The 16,853-nt window shown below is 46.0% G+C and overlaps 1 protein-coding gene across 2 annotated transcripts in view; it reads right to left on the minus strand.

The window, feature by feature from the left end:
- Positions 1-16,853, minus strand: part of LOC144157747 (chorion peroxidase-like) — a 41,420-nt gene that overhangs the window by 599 nt on the left and 23,968 nt on the right. Inside the window, exons 6-10 of one of the 2 annotated variants that reach the window (XM_077688520.1) lie at positions 12,793-13,002; positions 10,283-10,417; positions 6,333-6,551; positions 3,057-3,226; positions 487-598 (exon numbers count right to left, since the gene is read on the minus strand). In XM_077688520.1, coding sequence (XP_077544646.1) covers positions 487-598; positions 3,057-3,226; positions 6,333-6,551; positions 10,283-10,417; positions 12,793-13,002 — 846 coding nt within the window. The remainder of the gene's footprint in view (positions 1-486; positions 599-3,056; positions 3,227-6,332; positions 6,552-10,282; positions 10,418-12,792; positions 13,003-16,853) is intronic. The other variant, XM_077688519.1, reaches the window with a different exon arrangement.

A 16,853-nucleotide genomic window follows, 5' to 3' on the forward strand; every position in this document is an offset into this window, starting at 1 on the left:
GCAAAAAAGGCTGTCAATTTATTTAGGGCGCATTGGGAATCCGCTTAGAAAAAAGATTAAGATTTATTTACCTGTCATTTACGCCACCAATGCGGTAACATCATAGTACTTCAACATGCAGTCTCGCCTAGACTCATCGCATATCTAGTTTTGTCTTTTTTCTATAGTTCAGGTACACCCCAAACAGGCGGTAAAGTTTGAAGGGGTGTACTGATTGTGAGAGCGCAAAACAAAGTTCACATCGTTATTGTTGCCCTAAAAATATATGTTGATGGTATGACTTCCCATGTACAAGCGAAGTTTTGTATTCAGCCACTATGATTTCGGAACTACCGAAATTTATGCTTAATCACCGGACTGCTCAACCACCGCAAGCATTGCACTGTTACGCTTGACCCGAAAAACCTAGCTGTACCGTCTGCAAGCATGATTGGTCAGGTAAACAACGTCCAGTTGACCGCACAAGCAAAGTAAGCCTTCGCTCACTCGTTCTGAGGTCGAAGGAAGGCGTTCCGGCTGATCGGCGCAGCGTCGACGCCGTGAACATTTTCGCAGAGCATCTTCGTCAATGTCGTCTGCCTGATCGTTGCCAGTTGCTCTGCGCCACGTAAAACAAATAGCGCTCAAAAAGTTTGTTAAGTCAATCTTTCCGTTCAGTGTTTAGGTAGCACGAAAAGCCAGAATCTTTTCCATTCGTTTTTAGGGTGATTAAGACTGTTTCCAAGTAAACTTGAATTCTGCTTCTAAACTATTCGGACCAATTTATTACAGTTTGATCCAAGCGCTTGTAAAATTTGTAACTCTTCCTTACTCTTTTTAGGAAACTGAACACTATAACTCCCAAGCAAAGATTTCGGGCTGCTTTGGAAGGACACAAATGAAGCTATAAGCCGAACGAACTGAAGTTCAAATTGTTTATTAGGCATTACCGCTTCATTACTTACAAGAAGGCTAAACAAATTATGTAACGCACAACATTCCCAAATCACCTTTTGAAACACAGCCGGCAAGGGTATACTAGTCCTTTCCCGTTTTTGGACACAAAAATAATTCCGGTAAAAACAACCTGCATAAAGAGTAGACAGCTCTATCAATCCTAAAAAGCCCCACCCCCCGACATCAAGGGTAGCTCCTGAGTAGTAAAGTCACATTCCAGAGTTTTACGCGGAGAGCTGTTTTAAAACGAACCTGTTTTCATGTTTCATACTGCATTGCTCTAAGTACGTAGACGAATAGCCCCTTCTACGTCCTTTTGAGCTTTTTCATGTGCTATTCCCGTTAGAGGTTAACTTTAGGTGATCGCGGTGACCATTAAAAAAAGGAGCTTTAGTAGATTTTCAGCGGGTTCAAATACCTTCTCCGATTAAAAAAACACACATTTTGGGAGATTTTATGACTTGTACTGCTTATTTCACAAAGGCATGCGGAATGGTACAGAACCGCGTTTAGAAATTTTTATTCGTAAACTGCGGCACACACTCATCAAACATGCCCCCGAATGTAGCGATCCAAAAATCAACTGCGCGAGTTCTGGTCGACTCAAACTGGATGATGAAAGACAGTTTAAAGGGGCATGTAACGCAAATAAGCTCATGGTTTGTGTCTCATGAACATATTTCAGGCGGTGAATGACAATGACAAATATTCAACGCTGGGCTATTGAGAAAACACCGCTGTGCAATAATTTTTTCTATACTGACTGATAACCAGACATTACTTAGCTGATCCTTGTACTTGTTTTCATTTATTGATTTTTTGCTTGCTGCTTTACCGAAGATTCAAGGTTTTTTTTGTTTGTTAGTAAGGGAAACGTTTGCTGTCGTTTTGAATAGAAACGTAATCCCAATGTGATGCGCAAAGCATTCCAAAGGCTTTTCGGAAACCCCTATACTGAGGAGAAATATTTCGACATAATGATAGGGACGAAGATTTGATGTTCAGAAGTACATGTTTCTGTAAAAGATGGGGCATATAAAACAGGTTATATACGGACTACATGGCAGAATACTTGGGCGTAAAAATAACAGGTGTATCGTTGGGATTCTGATACAGCGCAAGAAACGCTAGCCCCACGGTACACGCCATTAGTGGTTTTGAAAAATTGTCACGAAAGTGCTTTATATCTGCGTTCTGCAAATCTGAAATAAAAATTGGCCGAATCGGTAACCTTTGTGCTTGGCAAAAAAATCCCAATCCTTTAATACCACTTCACTGTTTTGCAATGTTATTATGCAACCATTCTGCTCTTCGTAATAGGTTGTCACTCGTAAATAATAGGGCGCTGCGTTTGAGATAGCAAAAATGCGCGCTTCCGTAAGTGTAGTTAGAAATTAGGGATCTTACTTTTGGGGCGCATTATTATGGATTTTATATTTTAACCAGACTGTCACAACAGAGTGGATGGGTGTGCCTGCATTACACTATTAATGCTTTCAATACTTTAAATTTTACTTTAGGCTCAGTTCTGACCTCTTTTTTTCCACCTTAGGGTTTCTCAACAATTCAGTGGAGGCGACTCAACATTTTATGCATGACGTTTATGTACCCGTATTACCTCATCAGGGTATTTCAAGTACAAAAGAGTAAAAAAAAATTACATCATTACAAACTATGCAGCATACGTGCGATACAAAAAGTTCACTTCTTAACAAACCACGACCACAAATCCATGCATTTCAACAAACTGTTATCAGTCGACCATTGCCACACTCGTGGCGCTTTCATATTCATATCATATCATTCATATTCATCTTGAACGCGATTAGAGCCACGCCGCTGCTTTCTTTAGAAATGGCAGGGAGGGATTTGACTCCCATCACAAAATGGTGTCTCCGTTGCTCAGTAAAATGTTCGTGATGAGAAAACACGTTAGCCAGGTGTAAAATAACGTATATTTTCTACAGGGACCACTACAAAGCCGACAGTCGAAAATCAGCACCTATCAAGAAATGCAAAAAACAAGGACCAAACGCCGTTCGGGGAACGGAAGTTCTGCGGCTATGGTTAAATGCACTTGAGCTAATTAGGAAAAGAAGATTATTAAAAAAATGACTTGCCATCAGTAAAAGACCCCGACTGGTTGGCATGCTCGTAGTAGAACCTGTCGGCAAACTTGAAATACCGAAACTGACGAGCCACGCCACATGCAAAAGTCGCACCCAACTGCGCCCCTTCAATCTTCGGCTCAGAAAGGGCGCCAGAGAAGTAGTCGATGTCCCGAACATCCCTGTTGAGAGGAGCCCAGGATTAGGAGTAGTAGCATGTATAGCTTATTCTGACCACCACGATTTATATCGATTGATTGATTGTAGGGTTTAACGCGCACACGCTTCACAGGCGATGAGGCGCGCCGATGTGGAGTGCTCCGAAATAAATTTAACGACCTGGGTATCTTAACATGCGCCGCAATTTCGAACACACAGGCGTTTTTGCTTTTCGCCTCCATCAGAAAAGCGGCCGCCGCGGCCTGTAATCGAACCCGCGTCCTCGTGCTCAGAAGCACAATGCCTGAGCCACTAAGCCACGGCTGCGAGTTTGACCAACACGAATATTTTCAAGGGCTCCGGATAACCTTCGCAAGCTTTCGTCTGCAGGAACGTCGATACATAACGCTAGCACTAAATAAAGTAACATAACCGCTGCTACAAAAGGCCCTGCAATCATAATATTTACAATGTCTAAGCAAATTGCTAAACGTAAAGCTTGTAGGGACGCAGCCCCTACGAGCGTCCGCGTAAGGTGATGATGGTGCGGTGAGCGCGCCACGAATGATGATAGTGACGTCAGTGCGCCATGTGCCCGTGCGTGCGCGTGCGACAACAGTGAGCCGCAACAAACACGTGAAGTGCGCGTAAAACGAGGAATATGCGCACAACCAATACAGTGGCTTAAAAGCGCCGCTGACAAGAGTAGTGGGGGAGTTAGTGGGGGAGTTGCACGACGGAGCCCGGCCGTGGCGGATCGCCGGGATGGGGCCGGAACGAGGCCGTGAACTGCAACCATGGCCCTCGGCAATCCGGGACTAAACAGCGAATCTGGTGAGCGTGGACAAAGGACCTTTGTGAGTGTTGGGGGAGCGCCGTCTTATTTTTTGCACAGTGGAGGCACCTGGCTTTCTTAAGTCGCGATGCTCCCATGACTATTCGATTCTATGCGGATGTTTTTGCCGCATGTCTTTCTGTTGCACTGAATAAACCGGTGATTTCTGTTCCTTGTGTGTCGGCGGCGCTTCGTCGAGCAGGGTAAAGCTCACACCCTTCACACTGGAAGGAGGGTCCTTCAAGCTGAAGAAAACATAGTGCCCTTATAAAACGGTGTGCTTATCTTCTGTGAAGTTTCTTGGTGTGCTAAATACTATCGTTTGATAAAGCTTGAGAAGACTAAAAAGTAAAACAAAAATGCCATTTACATCCACAAACCTTCGTATTATAACTAACATTTTATACCTTCAACACGCTTGCTTAGAGCAATCAACTTCAATCAGGACCCCTTTTAACATTTAGCTGTCTCCTTACGTCTTTAATAATAGACGCATTAAGTTATGAGTATTGTGTCACAAAATCCGCAACTAAGTATACGATTCTAATTACTAAATCCTCTCATGGTATTCAGAACGTATTTGAGGTCCCAAGCTACACAATCACTAGAATATTTACAAATTTTAGCACACACAAAGTTATTGTGGTTTCCTGTCCCTTTTCATTAGAAAGCTCAAATGGAAGAGGATAACTTTTCGCAGCATTACCCGAACAATTTCTAGTGACCTACAGTCCTGAGCGTTAAAATAAGGTGTAGAACAACTGATGTCTCCACAAGGCTTTCATGCTTGACGAAGTGTTTTCATGCAATATTAGTTTTCTGACAGGGCAAAAACCCATTCACGAAACATTTTCTAGACTCGTTAAATTACCTGTAATGTGCCCAGTAAGAGAGGCAGAGGCTGAAAACGAGAGCCTTTAGGAGATTCTGAACAGTCATGAACAAATGAATTGTGAAGTCAAAGATACGAACCAGAACGCACAAATAGCGCAATTTCTTTCCGTACAAATGAAATTGGTGCTACGCGCCGTGGTGGCTGAGTGGCTAAGGCGTTGTGCTGCTGAGCACGAGGTCGCGGGTTCGATTACCGGACGCGGGGGTTTGTCTTCTTATGGAGGTGAAAAACAAAAACAGCCGTGTGTACGAGATTTCAACGCACGTTAAATTTCCCCAGGTGGTTAAAATTAATCCATAGCCCTTCACTACGACCCGCCTCATCACCGGCGTTGCGTCGGCGCGTTAAACCCTAAAATGAATCAGTGAAATTGTTGCATACCGGTATCACAGCAACAAAGATAGGAAAGGCGTCTTTCCAAATATACCGCTAGCGAGCCGCTCTTTTCTATTCACTATCCATATTCTTTGATTTTGCGTGTTCACAATCGAATTTTTCCGTTCTCAGTTTATTTTCCATGGCTGCACAAGAGCGCTTGCACCAAAATTTTGTTGCTGTGGCGGCAGGGAAAAACTCCACAAAGCATTTTATACAGACACGGTTTAAAGAGAAGCTTCCGAAACTTCACTGGGGCGTGATTCGTGTGAGCAAAACGCACTGCTGGATAGCGAACATTAAACGACGACGACAAAATAAAATGCAATATTGTCAACTTCAAACACACCGCATGATAGTAATGATGACGATGATAAAATACGTTATCTAAGTATGATTGGACTTCGATTTGGACTGAGCTAAATTCACTTTGATTGTTACTTTGGGAGTTTAAATTCCTATGACCTTTTTAAGAGCGAATTTTGAACTTTGGTTTTTACGCAGGTTCAATAGGAGAAAGCTTTGTTTCTAAACCATCGTTCTCTTAAGCAAATGGTTTGATTTTGCTGCAATCGTGATACACTTTGATACACGGATGTTTGCAGGAGTTATTGAGGGAATGGTATGTAAGCAGGTTAAACTGTCAGGAGAGCTAACGTTAACAATTCGTAGTCTGCGTAATCACTGCTCATTGTAAAGTTCTATCTTCCACGTAAGGAAGTCATTAGACAATTTGACTTGCACTTAAAAAGCACAGCGCAACGTTGCTGATTGGATCGTCGACGTGAAAGAGACGAGTGGTTGCTAGAAAACTTTAGCTTCAGCGGTAAATGCTAAGCAATGTTATGCTCAGCGTCATTGAAATGTAGCCCAGCCTTATAACCAAAAATATTTGCGCAATCACTTTATATCGCAAACGAGGGAACTGTAAAAATATTTTGCTTCTTGTCTCCTTTCTACATACGATTTCTGTGACGAGCCCGTGAATATGATTGCAGAAATTCTTACAATGAAGCATTCTTACTCGTACAGTTCCTCGTACAGCGCTGCCACCTCTTCGGGCATGACCTGCTTGAGTTCTGCGAAGTCGGATATTGTGATGTTCCTGCAGTTTCGAACCCAGTCCACATAGGGTCGCACACCGTGGTCACGTCCCCTTTGCATGTCAACGGCGAATAGGTCGCCCCCGAACGGAGTGGGTGGCATCCGGAACGTGTATCGCGTCACCGCGTGGTCTCCAAACCTGCGTAAGGTAACAAGAGCATTCTAAAAGGCAATTCGCTATGTGGTGCGTTGCATAGGTGGATGAAGACTCATAGTGACAAATAAACAAAATTGAAACCACTAGTTTTATTAAACGATCGAAAGTTTCCCAGAAAATACGCTTTATATTGTCCAGCGTAGGAGAACAGAAATCACCTCAAAACTGGGTTTAGAAAAAACGTAAACCTTTCAAAGGAAAGACTGTAGCTCCACACATCATGTTTGGGCACTGCTACCAAAGCCTGCGACAGCTTAAGATAGTATGGTTTTGAGTTGCGACTAAAGAATTTATAGAATTATGACATGAAACTCTTAACGGCATTTTGATTTCTATGTACTCTTTTTATTGGGCCATTTTCGTTATGGGTCAATGTTGTCATCCAACTGGTTTTCCGTTCCCTACGCTCTAATTGTATTGGCTAAATCGGGCAGCAGGACCTGCTAAAAAATGGTATATCAATAAATAATTGCGGGTAGAGACGCAAGCCCTTTCTAGCAGGAGATTCTAGTGCTGAGGAACATGCATGTTTGTGAATTCCCAAAGAAAGCGATGTTCGTTTGTTTGGCGGTCTCTTGGCGGCAGCATCATTTAAACACTTGCACACAGGGTGGAGGAAGTTGTGAGTTCAACAAATGCGCCAGCGTATTTCATCCGACAGCGGTAGCAATTTTTCATTTTAGTTACTTTGTTAGGGGCTCATGTCCCCTCCTGTCGCAACAAATGGTGATATGAATGCATCGAAAAGTTCCCTCCAGCTCCGCGGAACGTTACCTGAGGCACCGTTTCGCACGGGGGGTAGGGACCGCATGGTGACCTATAGGGAGATAATCGACCATTACAGATTAGGGAGGGCCAGATATCCCGCAGCTCATCGCACCTTGGGAAAGTGGCAGTCAGTAGCATGGCGTCTACTTCAGTCCTACACTTTTCCGAACCCGGTGACGTACAGTCATTGTTACCCCGGTCTATACGAAAATAAGTGTAAATTATGTTCAGCAAGGGCCGACCTTGAACACATTTTATGGGCCTGCCCCCTTAAGGTGAACACCACACCTCAAGCACTAGACATCACATCCTCAGAGCAGTGGGAGACCGTGCTGCTCAGTTCAGACCCGGGCGTTCAACTCCGGGCCGTCCAGATGGCCGAAGACGCCGCCAGGGAGCAAGGACTCCTGGCCGCCGTCTGAGGGGGGAAGAATGAAGGGGACTCCCATCTCACTTCTTCCCTTACCCCCGTCTCGGGCTCAATAAAGTTATGCACTCACTCACTCCCTACAGTGCTGTATGACCAATAGCCAGTGATCTTTTGTAAATGTTTTTACATGTTTTTAGTGATCCGGAAGTTACCGGCGAGCTAAACTGAGCGCCCGTGACAGATGGCATTTTTAGTAGTGCTATGTGTTCCCGTGAAAAATACCATCACCGGATACCAAGCATAATACCCTAGAAAGGAAAACCATGTGATAACACATCCAGGATAAAAAGACCCGTACTTCGCCATAGACAGAGGAACTTAAAAAAGAAAGTGCTACAAAGGACGCTGAAAATCGATTCATCGTGTGTCATCAAAGTTGAAAAAATAAAGAAATCTGATGATTGACGGTTAAAGTGACGGGACAATTTATAAAACAATAATAATAGAACGGAGTGTAAAGGGCAAAAACAAATTTGATGATGGCAGAGGTAAAATGTAAATACTCAATCAAAACTGGCAATCTGATGAACAGGACGTAGAAACGGGCGCCGCCAAAGGTTCTTTGCACCCGGGTACGCTGAGAAGGTTAGGCTTGGAAAGTAATTCAAAGCATATCTTGGCTCGGAAAGTTTCAGAAGCAAGAAATGATGGGGGTGTCGAACTTCATAAGGGAAGAGAGGGAATATAATGGCCATAGAACGAACGAATAACTTTTATGTTCCGGAAATAATTATCATATTCTCGTAGAAAACATTGTAAAACATTCTCCCAATGCCCGAGGTCTTTAAAACCCCGCAGTATTCGAAAACGCCAATTTATTTCTGATTTAGAAGCACGCTGGCGCCCAATAGCTTGATCAGAAAGAATCCGTGGGTTGCTCACCGTTCTGAAAAAGATTTCAACCAGCGTAATCGGAAACCAAATAATCAACAACATAAATTTCTAGGAACAGGGAAGACTCTCCGAGTTTATCATACTCTAATCAGCCAATATTTCATATTGTAATCCGCACACCCAAATAGAAATTCCTTGTTAACTCGAACGTGGATATCTCGATATATAATTTTAGCCAGAACTTTTTCTCGCATTGCATTCACCCCCCTTAGGTAGTATATTTCACACCCCAAACCTCTTTCTCTAGAAACGTTTCTTCGGGAGACCACGAATATCTCGAACTTTTCCCAGAGAGGAAACGAGGAAAAGTCCTCTGCGGGGAGCTGATAAGCTATCCGTCCAAACACTTAGCACCCACTACAAACCGAACGCAGCCGCCGTGAACGGCAAACTTACGCGGAGTACGCCTTGTACGCGGCTGATGTCTTTTGCCAGAATGCTGTCCGACGGCTACATAATCGAAGCGGCTGTGGATGACGCAGCTGACCATGTGGACAACCGGGAGCCTCGATAAGTGCACGCAGTGGTAGAAACAAGAAATATGCTTCGCCTGCTTCGCAACGCGGTAGAATGTCGCGGTGGAAAGGTATGATTGACGCGATGCAATCAGCAGCTCCAGAACTCTTTTCTAGGACAACATGCAAACCCGGAACAGAAAAGAATCATGCAGCACTTTCTTCTGCAATAATAAAATTTGTTTTTATGTGAATTACTTCGCCTTTACTGCGAAATTGTCCCCTGTGCAGTGGAGTTTTCGTCACCAGCGCGACTTGCTATACCAATGACGTGGCCACAAACTTTCGGCATTGAGCTTAACTCGAAACTCCACTTATCTGGAAATTCGCAGTGAATTTTATGACTTCGAGGTGACGAGGGATTACTATATATAGCAAAACACGATAACAAACCGTTTTACCTGCTATTTAAAGTTACACACATTCGACTCACTAACCCCCCCCCCCCCCCCGCAACATAGAAACCATTGGGAGACCAGGGGTGTGAGGAGACTGACGCAAGGCTTTTAAACAGATGCACGAACTAGTAAGTTTGCTATAATTGTTCACACAAGTATTCAAAAGTTCCCAATGTGGATGGGCCTCATAGAAGAGCACACGAAGCCTTTAATTAAAATCGCGCTCTATCCAGAGAGCATATTGAGGAAGCAAGATTTGCAGAAGTTGGCGGTACGCATTACTGTAGAGTTCCTTGGCCATTTTAGATTAGCAGATGTAAGTTGTTTTTCAATCCAAGGAAGGCAAGAATAAAATAAACAAATAATCCTACTTACAATGTTCGGTGTGAAGTTTAGGTGTTTCAGCGACGCAACTGCTCATGGACTACAAAACCCACCCTGACGGAGGGGTACAGAATTTCTTTGCCATATAGGATCCTTATCAGAATTTCAGAATTCATTTCATCAACCCATACCGCAACTGGTGTATCAATGCACAAACGGTTTTTCCTCATTTACCTGGGAATTTCCGAAATTGGTGCGACATTTATTGCGAAATTTAGTAAGCAGGACTCCCGGAAACACAGCTTGTCCCATATAAAACAAACAGTGGATAAAAGCTCTTACATATATTATATTTAAACATGGTGCTTCCGGGCCCATTTATACCTGTTGAAAGGTTTCAGAGGCTGTTGAATAGATCCTCGAAGCACGCTGTCAAGAGGCCTGTAGGTGTCGTTTAATGGCTGAAAGTAGTCGTCGATCAGTTCGATGGAGGTTAAGTTGGTGCCGTCTTCGTCAACCCTGATGGGAGAGAAAAAGCTTTGAAGGGCATGGCCAAAGAGGGGTCATATTTTTAAGTCAGTGCAGTGCATGTGAATCTAGGCTCAGCTATTCTAAAATGTATTCAAGCCCTCACTCATTAGGGGTAACCACAGTTTAGAGCATTCAATGAAGACTTCCTAAATAAATTCAACCTTGTTGGCCAGAATCAGATAACAGGTTAAAAACTTGGGCATCAAGCATTGTAGCGGCTTTAAGTTGTGCAAGAAAGCCTCAAGTTCGCCTCGCAAACCTTTACAACTAACGCCTTTCGCGGTATTTACCCTGGGTTTATTACTGCAACATTTCTTTCCTATTCAAGTAAAGCAAATAGTTGTGAGGACGTGGTGGGGCAGAGTAAAGGCGCCCAAAGCAGCAAACTTGGTCATCTCTCAGGGAGGCGAAACTCGGAATACCAGCCAAACTTTGCCTTATATGAGCGGTTGGCAACACGCCCTCTTTAGGTCTGTCAAGCACGACTTCTAGAGTGCTTGGCTTTGTTTCGTATCTATCTTAAACAAACTATTTACGGTATCAGCGTAAAACAGAGTACTTAATTTAAATGTTCGCTGAGGATCATCTTTGAAGCTATGTTGCGTATGTCTAAAAATATTACAAAAAAAAACGGAATACTAATAGGCCTAACGGATGGCGTGGTTTGCTTCCTTAAAGCCGTGCATGTCGTGATTGCTCAGCTCTTGGCGTTACAATGCTTAGTCGGAAAGGGCTCTCTACAGTGTAACACTTCGCCAGAGGAAGCCTAGGATTCGGTATGGCCAAGGTTTGAGTGAGCGTGTTGTGGCTCTCCTTACAAAATGTTCATAACATCTTTCAGCACAGAAACATATTTTTCATGCCATCAGTAAATAAAATATCACGCTCGTATAATACCATCTATGTTTCCGAACTATATATGCGCAGGTAAAAAAGCATATATGGCTTGGCAAGAAAACGTATCTCTAGATACCGATTGTTACACCTTTGACCAGAACCGTTCCTCCGAACGCGGCGTCGCGCTCATCAACGTTTTCCTCCGCGTTTTCTTTTTAATTGAAGCTTAAATCATATGTCTCTCGATGTTTTTGTTGTAGGCTCTGGCACTTTATTGGGGGAACGCTCGCCCAGTTTTGAGGAAAGTTTTTTATACCCCCTTCCGATTGTTTATTGTAATGTGGCAACTAATCATTTCAAAGAACACATTGCAATTGTGTTAGGTAAAAATTCTGTGGAAAGTGCTAAAGAAAGACAAAATAGTGCGGACATGCTTCCGCGAGAATATTTTCTGATCATTCGCAGAAATGCAAGTGGGAGTAGTAAGCTCAGACATAATGTACCAAACCAGAAAATCACATTAGACGTTTTATAGCTAAATGAGTTACATAATTGTGTTATTTAATTACTTAGAGGGTCCGTTTCCGGCCTCCAGATTCTTTTTATTGCTCTCAAAGACCTGTATTTGACCTTTTCAACAATTTTCTTGCAGGGGCACCAATGAGTAAAGCTAATTGATACGGTTAGAGATGGGCACGTAAAAAATGTAAGCGCGAGGTTGTAATCAAGAGCATTCCCCAAAAAAGAGCTCTTAACAATACCCTGCTATCTCACACAAGAAGGCGAAAGTGTGCTCTTCTGTTCCAAGAGAAAGGGACGACGTGGAAGCGCATTGTAACCCACGTTATCTGTAGAAAGCTGCATAGCACAGGCACTGCCCAGGATGCTCCATGCACATGACGCACGAAACTAGACAATGACCTTGTGCCCATTGAGCTCGAAATGACCGCTGATGTATTCTGGCAATGGCGGTCGTGTGAAGCTCTATGGGTTCAATAAAATTTTTATTTTTGTTGCGTCACGCGTGTAGAGCATCGGAGGCAATGCATAAGATGCAGCTTTCTGCAGGTAACGCGGGAACCCGCTTCTGCGGGTTTCTTTTCTCCCCTCCCACCCCTCGAGAAGCGGGAGGCAGCGCTGTGCAGCTTGGACGCTGAAGACCAGCGGCAGTTGCTGGACCGGGCACCCATAACAGCAGCCGTAGCAGAAGCCCTGGAATGAGGGCTATCCCCCTTGCGATCGTGCACCTCCTGTCACAAGAAATAATTGTTTTACCGGTGCCACCAGCACCGCCACCTGCAAACGACCGTTTACTCTGCATGATGATGTCTCCTAGGTTTGCACTTGCAACAAGGCAATCTTGGAATGCATATAAAGCGAAAAACGTTTTGAACACGAAGGGCAAAACTCAGTCCTTTTGGTATCACGATTTGAAAGCGAAAATTTCGTTCGTTCAATAGACGACGAAAATTTCCATTGCAGCTCAGGTTAGCACAGCTAGCAGGCAGCACAGACAGAACCCTGACCTCCAAAAATGGTGGTCTACGTTCGCGTGCGCGTATCGAAAGTGGGCGGCCGCGAACTCGTTGTGCAGCGTGCCATCGAGAGTCTCGTCGTAGGTAGTGCGGCCAGTCTCCATCACCCAGAGGTCATAGTCGTGCATGGCCTTCGGACCCAGCTGCCAAGGAAGCCACTCGGCGTAGACGATGTGCTGGTAGCGACCCTCCTGAATGCGCCTGCGCCCCGATACACCGAGAGGGAAAAACCGTTAAATAACTAAACTCCGTGACGGGAGCGCCGCCAAGGCAGACTTCCAAGAACCCAGTACAACTGCTCGTCTCGTTATTGCAGAACTCCTGTGTTCTCTTTCCAAGTTTGTTTAAAAACACACTCCGCGTTTTATGAGTTCTCTATATTAACCTTCTTGAATAAAAATATCTTTCATTTTATTGGCTGAAAACACAATACTAAGTGCCATTATCATCATTGCTTCAAATAAAACAAGGCTTCGCGTAGGTATTTACCATAGCTGCATAATGAGAGATTAACATAGTTTGTGAACAACACTCACAAAAGAGGGTACAGTCGAGTTTACTTATAACGATACTGTTTATAACAATATATCAGATGTAACGACGAACAGCTATGGCACCATCCGCTTTTGTGAGTTTTTCATGCGAAAATAAACCGCTTATTGCAATGCTCCAGCGCCGCGATATCGGAAATAACGATTAAATCCGGTTACAACAAGCACCGAAAATGCCAGCTGCCGTCGGCTCTGCACGCCAACCACGCCGACAGCATGCGCCATGATGCGCCTTGCATCCCGTCCATCCCTCAGAAAACGAGTCAACTGCGCCGCTTGTGAGGAAGCGGGAGGCGGAGGGGAACAGTTTTCCTTCGAAAAACCCTTCTGATGCCGTCGCTTTGGCCCCGTCCTGCTGCTTTGAATTTGACTGGGTGCCTCTTCCACTACATCCGTTTTTCCGTGCATAAGACGTCAGGGCCGATGTTTTGAAAACGTCTGAGTGCCTCACTGAAGAGGCCATCGTTGCGCAGATACTTGCTGCGGACAGCGGTGGCAGGGACAACTCCGGCAACGCAGTTGCACAGCCTTCTCGGGTAGCACCTTCGCAGGAGGCCCAACGCATGATAGTCTCTCAGGGAATTCGTTTCCACCAAGTACTCTTCGCTAAGCTAGGTGAAGCACCTATAGATTCTCTTGAAAAAGGTGTGCGCCATCTTAAAATGCAGCAACCAAAGCTGACCGAGCGTGGCTTCTTTTCTACAAATAGGTAGCAGTGCAACCTTGCTTGCCTGCAAATTAAATGTTTCGGTCTCTGCTCCGTCTTTTTACTTAGCAACCCGCGTATAACAACCATCGGCTATAACGATGGGATTTCCTTGGCACTTCGATATTGTTATAAGTGGACTACACTGTATAAGAGGGAATCACAAGAAATGAGGCTGAGTTGCATTTACTCATTTATTGAAAAACACGGTAATATATTGCCGCGAACCATACATTGGGTTTGTTTATTTGTGTTTTGCTTTTACCGCCCGGCTGCTCCGGTCTGAGTTATCTCGGCGCCAAGGGAAGCGCGTGTTCCATTCTTTCTTTCTGTGCCGCATGTGTTATCTGTTGTGATAGGGAGAGCATTCCGATCTAACGTGAACAGCCCAGAATAATCTTCTTGGATCTACTATGTTCTCGATGCGAATCGACGTTTCGAGAACCACGCGCGCCGAAAGATAAAAAGCCTGCAGTGCGGACGCCGGGGCATTCGATTCGACGACACTCGCCTGTGCAAGTCACTTTGTTGACCGCTGCTTCGCCGCCTCTGTATTCTTTTGAGTTGTTAGAGGAGCACAAGTTCGCTCCAATAAACGTATTTCTCATTCACGACAACTGCTTCGTCCTTGTCTTCGTGACATCTGGTGGAGGTGCGGGGTACGCACCCTTCATGCCCACTACAACCTCTGGAAGCCGCCAAGCCAGTCCAACAAGAGCCAGCCTCCGCGTGCAAGATTGACCACCCGAGTTCGGTCTACTACCGGAGAAGACGAAAAAGAAAGACGTCGCAACCAGCACCATGCTCAACCAAGCCAATCCTCCTGTCGTTCTGCAGCAGCCACGGGAACCGCCATCATTCCGAGGAGCCCCCGCAGAAGACCCGGAAGAATGGTTGGAAAAACTGGAGCGCGTCCGGAAATTCAACAGGTGGGACGACGCAGAAACGTTCCGGCACGTTTTCTTTTACTTGGAAGATTCGGCTCGCACTTGGTTCGAGAACCACGAGAGCTCCTTGGCAAACTGGGCTCAGTTCAAAAGAAGTTCACTAAGACCTTCACTACCGTGGTCAGAAAAGAACGCGCAGCGCTTTTACTCGAAACTCGAACGCAGCACCCCAACGAAGGGGTAGTTATCTTTGTTGAGGAAATGAAGAGGTTGTTTCGACGTGCGGATCTGGAGATGACAGAAGAAAAGAAACTAAGGTTTCTCATGCGAGGGGTAAAGCAGGAACTTTTTGCTTGCCTTGTCCGCAATCCTCCCAAGACGGTGGCCGAATTCGCGTCTGAGGCGGCCGCGATGGAGAAGACGCTGGAAGTTCGAACGAGGCAGTACGATCGCCCGGTCAACGTGATGGTTTCCGAGACGATCGGTGCCGGGGCTTCAAGCTCCGACACACTGCGTGAGACCATCCGAGCAGTGGTCAGGGAGGAGCTTCGGAAGCTTTTTCCGACGACGCCGCAACCTCAAGTGGCTTCTCTGACTGACGTCATCCACGAAGAGGTTCAACACGCTTTGGGCACTTCTATGCCATCCGAGGCACCCCGCGAGCCACAGGCGATGACCTATTCTGCGGCTGTTCGTCGACCCCGCCCTGCTCCAACCCGTCTACAAGAAGCTCCACCGTACCGCCGTCCACTCTCGCCGCCGTCACCACTCTCGCCGCCGTCGACCGTACCGCCGTACACAGCCCAAACCCAGACGCCGAGGAAGACTGACGTTTGGCGAACGCCAGATCATCGTCCGCTGTGCTACCATTGCGGGGAGGCCGATCACATCTATCGTCGCTGCCCGTACAGGAGACTCGGACTGCGTGGTTTCTCCGTCGACGCCCCACGCCCCCGACCCGGCCAGCGCCCTACTGAGATCGACGAATACCTGTCCAACACCAACCGAGGACCAGCCCGCTCACACCGATCGCCATCGCCCTACCCATACCAGTCGCCTAACCGCCGTAGCAATGCTGATTTCGCACGTGGAAGGTCCCCCAGCCCACGCGGGGGAAACTAAAAAGCAGCAACTTCTGGAGGTGAAGTTGCTCTACGGCGAAATACTGGAAACCCTCCAACGACGCAAGGACGCGCCGAAAACAGTGATTCACGACATGCCCTCATCCCGACGACCCGACCCAGCCCTGACGAGACTCCTGAACACGACGACAGCTACACGGCGCGACGCGTACCCGACCTGACCGAGACGTCCGTTGAGAAGACGACGACAACGACGATGCACAGTGCCCGACCGTCAACACGTACAAGCAGAGATACGACGCCCCGACGAACCCGGAACTCGAGGAAGACTGCATCTGACGTCAAGGTGTCCATCGACGGCTTTGACGTAGTCGCCCTCGTACACACGGGAGCTGACTATTGGTAATGAGCGGACCATTTGCGTCTAAACTGAAGAAAGTTATGACCAGATGGGACGGTCCGCATATACGCACAGCAGGAGGCCACCTCGTGACGCCAAGTGGAACGTGCACATCGCGCGTCACCATAGACGGCACGACGTACCCTGCCGCGTTCGTCATCTTGCCTAACTGCTCCCGCAACGTAATTCTCGGAATGGACTTTTTGACGGACAACGGCGCAATAATTGATCTGCAGACCAAGTCGATAACTTTTTCCTCCGATCACTCCATGACGCCGGAACCGAACCCCGAACACCGTGCAGCTGTAAGGATAGCCGATGATCATGTCACCCTGCCACCCCGCGCAAGTTTGATGATCACCGTCTACTGTGAAGGTGCTGCTCCTGACGTTGACGCTATCGTGGAGAGTGACCAAAGGTTGCTTC

This window comes from Haemaphysalis longicornis, unplaced genomic scaffold, assembly GCF_048455015.1.
Source record: "Haemaphysalis longicornis isolate Haplotype H1 unplaced genomic scaffold, Haemaphysalis longicornis Haplotype H1 scaffold_10, whole genome shotgun sequence".
Lineage (NCBI taxonomy): Eukaryota > Metazoa > Arthropoda > Arachnida > Ixodida > Ixodidae > Haemaphysalis > Haemaphysalis longicornis.